The sequence below is a fragment of the Physeter macrocephalus genome, chromosome 14 (genome assembly GCF_002837175.3).
Source record: "Physeter macrocephalus isolate SW-GA chromosome 14, ASM283717v5, whole genome shotgun sequence".
NCBI lineage: Eukaryota > Metazoa > Chordata > Mammalia > Artiodactyla > Physeteridae > Physeter > Physeter macrocephalus.
In genome coordinates this window covers 106,718,735-106,733,876 of record NC_041227.1, presented here as the reverse complement: position 1 = coordinate 106,733,876, position 15,142 = coordinate 106,718,735, and the positions used below count along the sequence as shown (strand labels likewise).

General features: G+C 34.1%; 1 protein-coding gene across 8 annotated transcripts in view; it reads left to right on the top strand.

Moving 5' to 3' along the window:
• Positions 1-15,142, top strand: part of STXBP4 (syntaxin binding protein 4) — a 199,734-nt gene that overhangs the window by 28,304 nt on the left and 156,288 nt on the right. For all 8 annotated transcript variants that reach the window (XM_024127982.3, XM_024127983.3, XM_055089833.1 and 5 more), the window contains 4 exons: positions 3,941-4,047; positions 4,222-4,441; positions 5,746-5,824; positions 11,517-11,611. In XM_024127982.3, the coding sequence (XP_023983750.1) occupies positions 3,941-4,047; positions 4,222-4,441; positions 5,746-5,824; positions 11,517-11,611 (501 nt within the window). The remainder of the gene's footprint in view (positions 1-3,940; positions 4,048-4,221; positions 4,442-5,745; positions 5,825-11,516; positions 11,612-15,142) is intronic.

Genomic DNA, 15,142 nt, shown 5'->3' with positions numbered 1-15,142 from the left:
GCCGCGGAGCGGCTGGGCCCGTGAGCCATGGCCGCTGAGCCTGCGCGTCCGGAGCCTGTGCTCCGCAACGGGAGAGGCCACAACAGTGAGAGGCCTGCATACCCCTGCCTACCGCCCAAAAAAAAAAAAAAAAAAAAAAGAATACATTATTATTTCAACATCTTTATAAATGTCAATGTGAAAGAATTCAGACTGAAGTTAGGTGTGTGAAAGTGCTTGGCACCTTGCCTGTCATGTTGTGTAGTTGCTCAATAAGTGCTGAATCAGAATCTAGAGAGTGTAGAAGAGGCCTCTCTGAAGTTACTATCTTCACAGACACATTAATCCAGCTGGGGCAGAATTCACTGGCTTTGAATGCCAGACTTTTACAGAAATAGCTTTGTTTTAGTTTGCAGGTTCTGACTTTTAAACAGGTTCAGAAATTCACATGATCAGCTAAGATCTTATTCTAGGAGGCAAAGAAAAAAAAAACTGCTGTGAGTACTTTTTAGAAACAAAAATATATATAAACACCAGAAACCACAGTCAGAGGCTTTCTTCTTCTCTTCTCTGACTCTTGCCTTCCTGGAAAATGCTACTTCAGGACATGGGTGTACTTTAATATAAGATGTGTTAAATTGCCTTACTGAGAACTTTTTCCTCTGTATGGCTAATACTGTGCAGCCCAAGAGGCGAATGTGGGAGGCTTCTGTTTTCTGAAGGCTTTTTCTCGGTAATGCTGTCAACCAACTGTGGTTTCTATAAGATACATGGATAGAGGAGCTGTCTCTGACAATTTAGAATTTAGTTCCATGTTCCTTGTAGATTGTGCACCTCCCCTATCCCCTTCCTTCGCTTTCTCTCATTGTTTATGAACATCTACCTAGCAAGTTGTGGAGCTCAAATTCGAATTCAAATCTATCTGGTTGCCACACCTCGTGCTCTTTTTTCCTCATCAGTCCACTGCCTCTGAAGACTGCTGCCCAACTAGAAGACAGATGAGGTGCCATCTGGCTTATAGTCCTCATTATAGAATTTTCCCTTTTCAAGGAAGTTCAATAAAAGGCAGTTTAATACCAAGAATATTTAGATTAAAACAAAATAACCTACTATTTACTGTACACCACCCCAATTCTAAAAGAACCTTTTTTCCCTTGTCAGTGTCCTTTAAATGCTTTGCTCCAATGAAGCAGGGCTTTCTTCATTTTTCCCCTTCTTTCCTCAAATTATTTCCAGGCTTTGGGACATAAATCAATAGTAAAATAGTCATTAAATTTCAGTTATAATCTAGCTTATTAAGCTGATTCTAATGAGGAGTTTTTTTGCAGATCCCAAATGGTCTAGAGCTGGATTTAACAATGATATTTATTTAATTTTATTTATTTATTTATTTTAAAATTAGATTTTAAGAACCTCTATTTGGCCCTTACTTCCAATGCCAGTTTTGTAATATAGAACCAAAATAAAATTCTTCTGGTTAGGAACATTGTTGAGGCAAATGTCATGAGCTTTCTTTTTATTTTGATGGGCTGGAAAATTTCTTTTCTTTTTAATAATATAATATTTTACGCACACAAAAAGATATTGGAACATATATCTAACTTATGAAGAATAATAATGAAACAAACACCTATGAATCCACTTAGAGTTCACCATTTGACTTATGAAGTAGAAAATTTTACTATTAATGCTTCCTATATGTTTTACCCCCACCCCATTGCATTCCCCACCCTCCCTCCCAGAAATAAGCACTCTCCAGAATTTTGTTCTTCCTTAATTTTTATTAGCCTTATCGTTTTGCCTGTGGCAAAAAGGTTGTTTTTGTTTGTTTGTTTGTTACCATTTCACTTTAACCTGAGGGAATGACTTATCCTCAAACTAATATTTAGCATATTAAATTGAAAGCTCTTGTACCTAAGTTTCTAAGTATAGTCTGGGTATAATTGATTTAAATGCATATGTAACCAAAGTCTGTCATAAGACTTGGGCCCAGGTAATACAGAACTGTGTTTATAAAATCTTACAAAATCAGCTCTTTCATTTTATTGAACATGTAGGATCCATATGGTAGATACTTTCTCCATATTGCTTAGCCTTTTCCAGCATTACTATTGGATTTTATTCCCCATACATCTATCAAATGGAAGGAGGAAAAAAAAAAATCACTTGTGAATATAGCAATTGTGTGTTCTCTGACTTTGCAAATTATGTTTAATCACATACCTATAAAATCCAAATTAGTTTTCAAATTTTGTATATTTTAAAATCAAATTGCCTTTTTGGATTTTTTTATGTTTATATTTCAGAAGGGTCATAGGGTCATTATGCATTTAGATTATAATATCTTTCATCACACAGTATTTGAAATAACATGTTCCCATAAAAATTCTTGATAAATATTTCATATTTATTTTGCTTTCCTGTATACTCAGTATTCAGTGTGAGAGATAATAATAAAGGTCTTTTTTTAAAAAATTATTGTTATTTAAAAGTAAAGTAACCATAAATCACCATTATTATATATTATATACGTTCATTACATATAATGCAGTTCAGACCAAAGATCAGTTATTCAGGGATATATCAATATTGTATCAAACTTTCAAACAGAGGGGTCTCATAACATGGACCTTTTTTATAACTCCAGTTGATTCTTTTCATCAAGGAAGTGTGGGAAATAATACTTAGGTAATGTTTGCAGTATGAAAACAAAAACAGTAAGTGCAGAAGCTATCCCAGGGATAGCTTGGGGTCAAAGACCTGCAGATACCTGAACTCTTCCTACTTCCCCATCCTCATTTCTCGTGATTTCTGGCTCACACTTTTTAATTGAGCACTGTGTGGAAGGCTATAGTCCCCTGCATACTATATGTTGCTTCTCATCTCTGTGTCTTTATCCTGCTCCCTCCCTGATGGTAATACGTTTCTTCTTTACCTCCTTCCATCCCCTTATCTTCACCATCTCTTTTCCCTGGTTAATCCTATTAATTAAAACTTATTTTATACATAGTAGATTAGACTTTTTAAAAGATCTTTCCTTGAATTTGTGGAATTTACTTAAATACCGTCGAGGGTGAAAATACTTTTTAACCATATAAGCTTCTTCCCTAGTTATAGAAATAATGCTTTCTGTGTTTGTACTAATGATAAATGGAGAAGCATCTTAAGAGCTGAAAATAAAGAGAGCTCATTCTTCTTTTCCAGTTTGAATTAAAAGAAAAGGCAAATGAAGACTGAGAAAACTTGCCTAACATGTACATTAAATTTTGTAACTTTTGTGCTCTGTCTTATTCAGTTAGGCTAGTTATAGGCAGAGCCAGGACTTGACAAAGACAATGCCAGGCAGCCAATTAGAATTGGTCGTTATTAGGAGGATGTGAATAAAGCTACCTGTCCAACCAACTGGGCCTGAGTCACAGGAGGGGCAGCAGATCCAGTGAAGAAGATGTTTCACCATGAACAGAAATGTGGGTAGAACCAATATAATTAAGATCCTTGACTGAATTTTTAAAAATTCTAACTGTGGAATAACTCAGTGTTTGGTGGGCTGAAAGATAAAGGAATGCTCAGAAACTGAAGTGAATGAGGCTTATATTCTGAAATATACCAGAATTATTTAGCCTACTTTATCACATTCAGAGCTGTGTTTGTCTCATACAACTGACCTTTTAAAACAGGCCTCTTTCCTAGTGTACCAGACTATGTCTTCATATATTCAGGATTCCTTAGCCTGAGAGTTTATTCAAGGAGTATGTGAACATTTCCATTTCATTCATGTATATTACCAAACCAGACTTTAATCAAAACATTTTGCTGTTGAGGTTCTTTGTCTAAAATTTTCTTTTTACTCTTTTCTTTAAGTCATTCTTTACTAAAACTGTGCTTTGCTTTAATTGCATCAATTAATTTTTTAAGAAACAGCCTGAATCAGTTTCTTTACAAATGTTACTATTTTTGTTAGGACGGACGTTTGAAGCCAGGAGATCAACTTGTCTCAATAAACAAGGAGTCTATGATTGGTGTATCATTTGAAGAAGCAAAAAGCATAATTACCAGAGCCAAGTTGAGGTAACTATTCTATCCGTAAGATAGAATGAGTCATTTAGCATGTCTCCCTAAAATTAGAAATTTAAGTTGTCCTAGTACTTTAGACCCAAAAGAAGTATTTTTTGATAATATATGAAACATTGTCTTAGAATTCAATTGTACTATATCCATAAAGTGATTTCTTTTTAATGCTAGGTCAGAATCGGCTTGGGAGATAGCATTCATAAGACAGAAATCTCACAGCAGTCATTTAGAAAATCCATCGTGTTCATCCCTTTTACAAGCTACAGGAGAATATGGACCTCAAGCCTCAAAATTTAGTCTTCTTTCTTCTCCCCCTGAAATACTAATTCCAAAGACCTCATCCACTCCCAAATCTACAGATGCCATTTTACCTTCTTTTAAGATAAATCAGGTAATCTTAAATTTCTCTATTTATGTAGTCCACAGATCCCCTATGTGTCATTATGTTTGTCATATACATATAGAACTATAATTTTGATAATATAGTTTGTTAACAGATTGGTATTTCCTTGAAAGATCTTTTCTTTGTTTAAGATTTTTATGCTATGCTGTCAATAAATACAATTTTTCAAGTCAATATATCCTTTGTCCAGAAAATCATGATCAGGAATGGCATCACAAAGATATGCCTGGATATCACTCAAAACTATGATATGGAATGTTATATTTATTTTCAGATAGTCTCTAATATGGTTCTGTTCATTATTTTTTCTGTTTTCTGCTTGACTGAAGACAGGCAATCTTCCTTTCTGTTACTCAGCTCTTTCCTGTACAGTGTAGGTGGATTGTGTTCCCTCACGTGTATATGCTGGAATATATCAATAGTTCACCCTAGAATCACACGAAAGGGGGAGTTCCCACATCAAAATCGATATAATTACAGTCATCCCTCATCATCTGTGGAGGGATTGGCTCCAGGATAACCTCCCCACACTCAGATGCCAAAATCTGAGGCTGCTCAAGTCTCTTGTATAAAATGGTGTAGTATTTGCATATAACCTATGCACAGCCTCCCCATATACTTTAAATCATCTCTAGATGACTTATAATACCTAATACAATGTAAATGCTATGTAAATAGTTGTAAATAAATACAGTGTAAATGCTATGTAAATAGTTGCCAATGCGGCAAATTCAAGTTTTGCTTTTTGGAACTTTTTGGAGTTTTTAAAAAATAGTTTTAATCTGTTGTTGGTTGAATTTGCACATGCAGAAATGGCAGATATGAAGGGATGACTGTAATTACTAATTGCAACAGTGCCATAAATAATGAGTTATAAAATATAGTGTATACTCTATAAAACAAACTTGAAAATCAGGTAGGCTTTTAGTCAGTGCAATAAAATTCATCAAAAGTAATTTCAGTTTCAGGTCCATGCTAATCAGATACAGAGTTTAAGATTTCCTCTTAGCCCTTTATACTTTCTCATTTGGGGTTATAATACCTTTTCAGAGACACAGTGCATAGCCTTATATTTTCTTGTCCTTGGATATGGTAGAGCTGAAAGCAGTTGTTACTTTCATTCTGAATTGCTTTGTTTGAAGATGAATATACCAAAATTTTAAAGGTTTTATATTTGGGGGACTATTGCTTTAATCTCTTTAATCAATCTTTTTATGTTAACGTGAGCTTCTCATCTGGTTTTTGACCTCCTTTAGAAAATGACATTTCACGTTCCTCATTTTCTTTCATAGATAAAAACTGGATACAAGAAAACAGAACAGAGTCCAATTACTTCTTCAGACAACAGCCCTACAGATATGCCTAATACAGGTAAATGCACATTTAATTCCTCTTTCCTGTTACTTTTTTCAATTACTCTCTCAATGAGGAGTACATAATGTGACTTAAAAGACTTTAAAGAAGGGTGCATTATGCCTTTTTCCTTCATTGAATAAAAGAGCAAAATGAATGCATTGTGCAGGGGTCCCTGTTAGATTATGACTTTTATTGGAAATTTTCCTGAACAAAGGGTTGAAATTTTAAAAGATGCATTATCATCGCAGTGTCTATGAAGCTGTAATAATCAATGAACTGTTGAAACCAAATAATGAAAACTCTTCTATAAATCAAGATTAGGCTGCCTTGCCCTTTTAGTGAAATCCTCGTGAGGTATATTAAATGCACCTTTCAGAGAAATTATAGAAGGGAGCATAGCTTAAGCAAAGAAGTATGTTTTGTTTTTCTTGGAAGAGATTATATAGATATAAATTAGAAAGAACATCAGTATTGTGAATTCAATATTACTGGTTCTTAATTAGCATGAAATGATTTATTGACTTTTCAAAACAGTAAAGGATTAATTGTGTCAGCTACCCATAAAAAAAGGATTTTTGTCAATCTGTAAAGTGTTCGTAGGCTCAAATATCAAGAAAAAATTCCTTCCCTTAAATTATCTCCAAAAGTTAAAGGGAACAACAATAAAAACAAACAAGCAAACAAAATTATACTTATTGAAAGGAAGAGTTAATTACATGTCTAAATTATAAAGCAAATTGTTACTCGTATACTTTAATTTTTAATATCAATGTGTAGATCAAAACTGCAAAATAAGGAAGAGTTAGCAGAAATTATATAGTGTCTTAGTCTGTGTGGGTCACTATAACAAAATACCACAGAATGGGTGGCTTATAAATAACAAACATTTCTCACAGTTCTGGAGGCTGGAAGTCCAGGATCATGGTGCCAGCATGGTCTGAGTGAGAGCTTCCTTGTGGTTGCAGACTGCTTATTGTGTCCTCACATGGTGGAAAGGTCTTGGGAGCACTGTGGGACCTCTTTTGTAATAACACTAATCCCATTCATGAGGGCTCCACCCACCTTCATGCTCTAAGCACCTCCCAAATCTGCCAACTCCTAATACCATGATCTTGGGGGTTAGGATTTCAACATATGAATTTTGGGTGGACACAAACATTCAGACCATAGCACATAGCTCCTATACTTAACAGGAATTTATAGTGAATTCCATAGTAGTTTCTCTGATTTGGAGCAATATTTACCAGTGGGTTAGGAACAATCTTTAGCCATCAATTATATGCCTTTTTACTTAGTGGGATTTGTTGACCCTTAGAAACTTTATTAGTATTATTTCCTTTACATAATTAATTTTCATTCTCTTGATGCCTCTTTTAGCCAATTTATTCACTCAGTAGGTATTTACTGAGTACGTCTTGTGCGTCATAGTTCGGTAGGAAATATGAAGGAACCTGGATTTTTTTTCCATGAGATACTTAATAGTATATTGTGAAATAAAACATGGGATTAAAAACTTCATTATTCGATTAGAAAGCACATATATGTGTGTGTTTATTTATGTGTGTGCGTGTGTGATTATTTTATTGAATAAATACTCGACTATTTGCAGTGTTCTGTGTTGATTAGAGCAGGGGGTGGGTGGTTTTGGTACTCTAAGAAGTATATGTCTTATGGACAAATAACACATTTGCACAAGATGTGTAAAGACATGAGCAAAGTAGATTAAGGGAAGAAGTAGTAAGTGACCTGAGTGTGATATAGGGAAAACACAGTGGTTAATCACCAGGCTCTGAATGCAAACTTAGATATTCAGATCTTTGCTCCCAACTTATTGGCTGAATTAGCTTATTATATTGAAATAGTTTCCTCATGGGGTTGTTATGAGTATTAAACAAGATTATGTATGTCAAGCACTTTGTAATTGGTGCATAGAATATGCTCAGTACATTTTGCTGTAATTATTATTAATATTACGGAACCTGAAGTTTAGAGTATAGCTCAGATAATATTCCAGGGCATGTTTTTTAGAGCAGAAGTGAAAACTTCTGTCCTTTAATTCAATTTTGCATCCTCCCCCTCTACCCCAGAAGCTAGTACATAGTAAAGAATTTGTCACAAAATATGCCAAAATCAATAGAGAAAAATTTCTTGGCAAAAGTCAGACATCATCTGGATCTTGAAAGAAGTGATAAACATCAACAGACGGATGAAGGTAACAGATCATCCTAAGTGAAGAAGGCATCATCATCAAATGCAAAGAAGTAAGGTCAAGCTACATGTCAGGTGACCCTAGGAGGCAAATGTGATTAGAGCAAGGAGATCCTGTAGTAATGAACAAACTGAGGTAAATTTACATCAGTGACTATAAGAAATGATGCTAGATTTTGTAATAGAAAAATAATTTAGTGAAAAACATATTTGAGTTAACTGTATGTAAATATTAAAATGCAATTAAAATGGAACATTTTCCAAGAGTAGAAGTGGAATTGACTCAGTACCATTTTCTTCCACATAAATGTAGTAGGCCAGATGTTTCTGGGGAGAAAAAAAAAGCAAAGTCAACTCTAAATTATCTCTAGGTAACTTATATACCTTGTGATTTGTCTGTTATATGTAGTTAATTATAGATTGTTCACAAATTAGATCCTTAACCATCACATCTAGACTCCTTCAGCCAGCTGGTATTTATTAAAAAATATAAATGAGTTTTAATGTTAACCTCAACAAAAATAAACTTAATGAGGCAAGCCTACCCCTGTTCTCATCTCAAAAGCATTCCAAAGTGTAAAACTGGTTAGAATGTTTAAAATCCACATTATACTTGAGTACATTTTTCAAAACTATTCTTTTGTATAAATTTCTTATTTCAGAATCCAGAGTTGTTTACTACTGCCATACGCTGAATAATGCATGAGTTTGTGAGTGAGCTAAAAACATGCTAAAGACATTCCTAAGGAAATCAGTAAAGAATTACTACGTGAAGGAATACGATCATTAACTTTACCACCACACAAGCCTTAATTCTCCTGCAATAAGGCTTTTAAAACTGAAAACAAACTAGTGATGAGGAAAAATATCCATGGTGAGGGTTCATGGTATTAACTAAATGGTATTGATCCTACCCTTATAAAACATTTCCTTTCTTCTGCTCCTAAAAAGAGGAATAGGAAGAGAAGATCCAAGGGAATAATAAACCATATTCTGAAAATTCTCACCCCCCGCCCCCAGAGAGGAGCAAATAAAGAGCCCAAGGCTGAAAGTGAGAGAGGACACCAGCAAATGAGGAAAACTGTCTGTGGGGGAGCTTTTCAGGTCAAGCTACCTTGAATTACCAAAGTATGCTGGATTTATGTCCACATCTTCCTAAGGTTTTGGCTCAAAGGTAAAGATTTAGGGGAAGTTTGGCTAGAAGAAAGTGAGATTTTGTTAAGCCATGATTGCATATTGTTAAATGGGGGGTTAGTATAAGTTTACATTAAATTTCCTATTTCTGTGTGTCTGTGTTACTATTAACACTACTTTATAGTTTTCATAGTAGTTTTCTATGATTTTTAATTTACCTTTACAATTTCTGTAAGGTGATCTCTTTATCTGTTTTATTCTTCCTACTTTATACAGATGAGAAAACTGATGATGAAAGATATTGACACATTTAAGAAATTGTCCTCAGGGGTCATAAGAGATTAGAATCCTAACATGGTCACCTACTAGTTGTATGATCTTGGGCTAGTTTCTTTACCCTTTTGGGCCTTAGTCTCATCACTCTTGGGTTGGAAATAATAACACCTGTGTCACTGTGGTTGGTTATTGTAAAGATTAAATGAGCTTAAATATATAAAGTACTTAGTGTAATGCCTGGCTAAAAGTAAGCATAAATAAGAGTTAATCTTCTGTTATTTCCACTGTTGCACATAGAAAATTTTTATGCTTAGATGTAGGAAAACATAAGTGAGAACCCACGCCTTGGTGTGAGTCCCTATCCCTCCCTCTCTTTTGTCTTCTCTCTATGCCTTCCACACACACTTGAATTGAGTAATTCACACCCAGGGTTAGTCTGGTCTGAGATCATAATTAGGTTAGCTTGGGTCCACCTTGTGTTACTGTGCCTTAATGATAGGTCAGGCACCAGACTGAAAGTCATTGTCAAGCCTCACACGTCCAAACCCTAAAAATGAAAGATAAGGTTTGACTTACCCGCTATTTGGACTTCCATACCACTTCACTCCATGCTGATATTTTATGCTACACTTTAGATTTGGCACAAAATTTCTCTTAAGAGGAAAAAATTTTTATATGTATAATATATTTTTAGCCCTTGGCCAACAATTAGGTATCACAGCAACTAAGCCGTCTTTGTTGCTTTTGTCAAAATTGTAAAAATTTTATTATACTAAAATCAGTCTTTCTCTAGGTTTGAATTCCATTTAAAGCTAAAAGTCAGTAACCATTTTTTTTTTCATGATCTTGACACCTATAAGCTATATTCAAGATTTTACATAGAATGTTAAGGAAGCGTTAAAGGTTTAGAGGAAGACTATTTTCCTATGCACTTCTTATGTTCTTAAGAAAGAGAATGCAAATCATTTTGTACTTAGAGACAGATGCTCTGAGAAATAAAAAAAAATTAAAACACTGCATAAAAATGTGACATTTTAAAAAGTTTTTTCTCTTCCTCTTGTTTCTATGTAGAACTAGTAAAATACCATTTAAAAGTGTATTTAGAATGGTGACAATTTAGATATAAGAATTGACATGAATTGCAGGAATTTGTTTGAGAAACTTTGGCATATTAAGGCAAATAATTTTTCAAGTTCTAGTCCCTTGTGACACCTGTTTTTTACTCATGCAACAAGGACAAAGCTCGTCTAAATAATTAGGGTAGACTGAGAAGGCGTTAGAGAATGGGTGAGAGGTGTATGACACTCAACTCTTGAGAATCCATTTATGCTACTTGGACTATAACTTCTGTAAAATAAGAAATAGGATTTTTAGTTCAAGAAGTTCTGAGCCTATATCATACTTTATGTGCAAACTTGAAACAGTTTGCATTTGTGAGTTTTTCCTTAGTACCTCCAGAACTCATGTAGCAAAACAGCTTTTGCCAGAGAAAAATCATGACCTTTTAAAATTTCTAATATGATTTTGCTTATTTTGGAAGAAAAAAAAAGACTCTTCATTTTGCAATTAGTAAGCCGTTGTGATGACAAGGTAACTGCTGGGATGTATGTTTGTTGTATTAATATTTCTGTGGGACTTAATGCATAGTTGGCCACTCTTTTTATATCATGTCTTTTAAGGCTTAAGTGAAGCTGGTTTATATAATGTATTTTAGATTTAAAGAACAAAAAATCGTGAAAACTGCCAACTGATTAGCCAGAATTCTTTTTGAACCTCAGGAGCCCAGAACACATCCTGTCAAATGAAAAGTTCTATTCCAATTAAATTTCCAATTAGGGGTTTCCCTGGTGGTGCAGTGGTTGAGAGTCCTCCTGCCGATGCAGGGGACACGGGTTCGTGCCCCGGTCCAGGAAGATCCCACATGCCGCGGAGCGGCTGGGCCCGTGAGCCATGGCCGCTGAGCCTGCGCGTCCGGAGCCTGTGCTCCGCAACGCGAGAGGCCACAACAGAGAGAGGCCCATGTACCGCAAAAAAAAAAAAAAAAAAAAAAAAAAAATTTCCAATTAATGTGTACCCTGTTGTCTCGTAGATATTGCCCCTGCCTTGACTGATAATTATGGACCACAAGGAAAGAAGATTTCCCTAAATCCCTCTGTTCGCCTTAAAGTAGAGAAACTGGAAATGGTAAATACTTGAAATTTTCATTTTTCTTCCATAAAACAACAGCAAGGAAGTATTCTCATTCTTTGCGAGGATAAGGGATTGCAGCCATTAGTTTCTTGAAGAGTTATCGATTTACAGTTAAATGAATGGCAGTTTGGGTTTAAACTGTTTAATTTGGGCAGTCCATGGTGCTTCATTAGTAGAAAGTAGAAATAAAACCTTTTATAACTAAATTGACCTTCAAATTAATCAGTTTCCTCCTGTGTAGGAATGAGACAAATGTGATGTTTTACAATATAGAATCAAAGGAAACATGGGATAAATTATGACAAAGTGTAGTAGACTTCAAATATGTAATGGCAGTAAGTGCAAGGAGGTAATACTCTATTACTCAATTGTTTAAAAAGTGAAGGGAGACTAAATCCTAAAGAACAAAATAGAAGCCTACTAGATATAAAGAAGATGGTAGCAATGTACCAAATAGTTCTGTATATAAAAGAAACATAAGATGATTAAAAAAGAAAAATTATAAGCAGAAAAGGATTTTAAAACTTTTCCTCTCAGGCTACCTGGAAGATGACAGCAAAAATGTGTGATTTTTTTTTTTTTAATATGAAAATGGATATAGTGCCGAAGGTTTACAGCCTCTACTTTCCTGTCAGTTTTTGTGGATAATGATTTTTTACACTTTTAGGAACAGTATGAGAATGCATAGCTGCAATAAATATGCAGACCTTTGCATGGTCCTATAGTAATACCCTTTTCAGTGCCAGTTTGAATCTTCTCTTTGTTCAAATTCTGACTCAATTCCAACTCCTTTGTACAGCTCCTTGCTAACTTTTATAGTTCAGGCCAATATTGCCATATTTGGCACATCTGTAGCACTGAACATTATTTTGCAGTACCCTGTAATCTTCTGTGTTTTGTTTTATCAGTAAGTCAAAGCTTACAATCTCTGTGTACCTACCACCATTTAAACACCTGGTTTGTGCTCTATAAAATTGTCTTATTAATTAGGTACTTGAGATGTCTCCTTCATATCTTTGAAATCCCGAGTATCTTTCCCTATGTTTTACTTTCTTTTTATTTGCGGCTGAAATATAAGTTCTGGATAATAGCAAGTTTTACAATCAATTAATAATAACATTTTCAAAAAATAGAATGTTTGAGGTTTAAAAACATATCTATTAATATCTAAAAATGAATAATTACTGTTTTTTAATGATATTGCTGTAATATACATTTCTGAACATCCAAGATTTAATACTAACCATTCCTCTGGATAAGGAGAAAACTATTCAGCTAATGACTTTACCTGGCAGTCATTATTCTTTGACTCAGTTTAAATTTTCCTAGCACATGATATTTTTAAAATCTGATTAATTTTCTTAGAGATATGAAAATCATCTAAATGTATATTGATTCTGAGAAATATGAGTTGCTTGCATATTGAGTATTCCACTTTTGGTCCTCCTTTGAGCCTTAGTAAATTGATTTTTGTAGAAACATAAAATGGCAGTTTTACAGCAAAGGAAACCTACATTCTGTGTAAATTCAGCTTCCCTGCTTTTATTCTAAATATTTTTAGTGACTATATTTAGTAGAGCATTCTCTGTTTTTAGAGTTTGAAACTAAATTTCACCTAATAAAAATTTTTTTCTAAAATCCATATTAGCTTCTGTCCACCCATACATTTCCTAAACTACTCTTACTTTTTTGAATAGTTATATATTAATGTAATAATATCTGTATCACTTTAATTTGAAATAGATCCTTCTATTTTAGTTGCTACTTTGTAGACAAATTCAACTTTATTGTCCATTACATTTTTAACACATTTGCTATTTAGTAATAGATAAGGCCAATATGTTCAAGTATTTAAAATGTAATAAAATTATATTTTTTTACTTTATCACTTATAAGTATATTGCATGTAGTATCTAGGAAATTGGTGATATAAAAGCTTTCACAAGGAAAAGGTGTTGACTGATTATGTGGTTATTAAGTCATTAGCCAACACAGTACAATTTTTAAGAAAGGCAAAGAGGTTAGAATTTGATGAAGGAAATTACCTGCCAAGATGTATGTTTGTGGGCCATTGACTTCATGAAATCTTTCATGTTTTAGTAGTAGAGGTAGACACTTTTGTATCAGGATATACTGGAAAGTAATTTCTAGCACTGAACTAATACTATGTGTCTCCTTTGATCCCACTGTTAAACTTATAAGTAGGTATGGTAAACATAGCAAATAGGGATTTTTTTTTTAGTTGGCTTGAAGGCAAAGAATTACTCCACTTTCTCGCTATCTATGTTTTTGTATCTGAGAAAGATGCTTTGGGATACAGATGCCATTTCGCTGATATTTACTTTACCTCTTGCCATTTATGTAACATTTGAAGAAAGCTGTAGTGACTAATGGTATACCCAATGTCTGAATATAGTTAATGAAGTGTTCTTTGTATTAGGTTGGGAAGTAGGTGACTAATATTATAAGGAAGTGAGATTTTTTAGATTCATCATTTAGATATCAGAAAAACTTAAGGACATTTATTTGTCCAATTAACAAAGTTGCATTTTTGTTTACGGTGAAAAGATAACATTAGTTATACAAGGAATTATTGGAACCTATTTTTAATCAAAAATAAATTACCTCCAATTTATTTTTTTATTGAAGTATAGTCAATTTACAGTATTATATTAGTTTCAGGTGTACAGCATAGTGATTCAGTATTTTTGCAGGTTTTACTCCATTATAGGTTATTAGAAAATAATGGCTATAATTCCTTGTGCTGTACAGTAAATCTTTGTTGCTTATCTATTTTATATATAGTAGTTTATATCTATTAATCCCATACCTGAAATTTGTCCCTACCCCCCCTTCATGCTCTTCTTTGGTAACCATAAGTTTGTTTCCTACACCTGTGACTCTGTTTCTGTTTTTGCGACTCTGTTTCTGTTTTGCATATACATTCATTTGTACTGTGTTTTAGATTGCACATGTAAGTGATATCACATAATATTTGTCTTTGACTTATTTCACTAAACATATTCACTAGGTCAATCCATGTTGCTGCAAATGGCAGAATTTCATTCTTTTTTATGGCTGAGTAGTATTCCATTATATATACATTCACACACGCAGTCACACAAACACACATCTTCTTAATCCAGTCATCTCTTCTTTTTTTATTTTTAACATCTTTATTGGAGTATAATTGCTTTACATTGTTCTATTAGTTTCTTCTGTATAAAAAAGTGAATCAGCTATACATATACTTATATCCCCGTATCCCCTTCCTCTTGTGACTACCTCCCACCCTCCTTATCCCACCCTTTTAGGTGGTCACAAAGCACCGAGCTGATCTCCCTGTGCTATGCAGCTGCTTCCCACTATCTATTTTACATTTGGTAGTGTATATATGTCCATGCCACTCTCTCACTTCGTTCCAACTTACCCTTCCCTCTCCCCGTGTCCCTAAGTCCATTCTCTATGTCTGTGTCTTTATTCCTGTCCTGCCTCTAGGTTCTTCAGAACTTTTTTTTTTTTTTT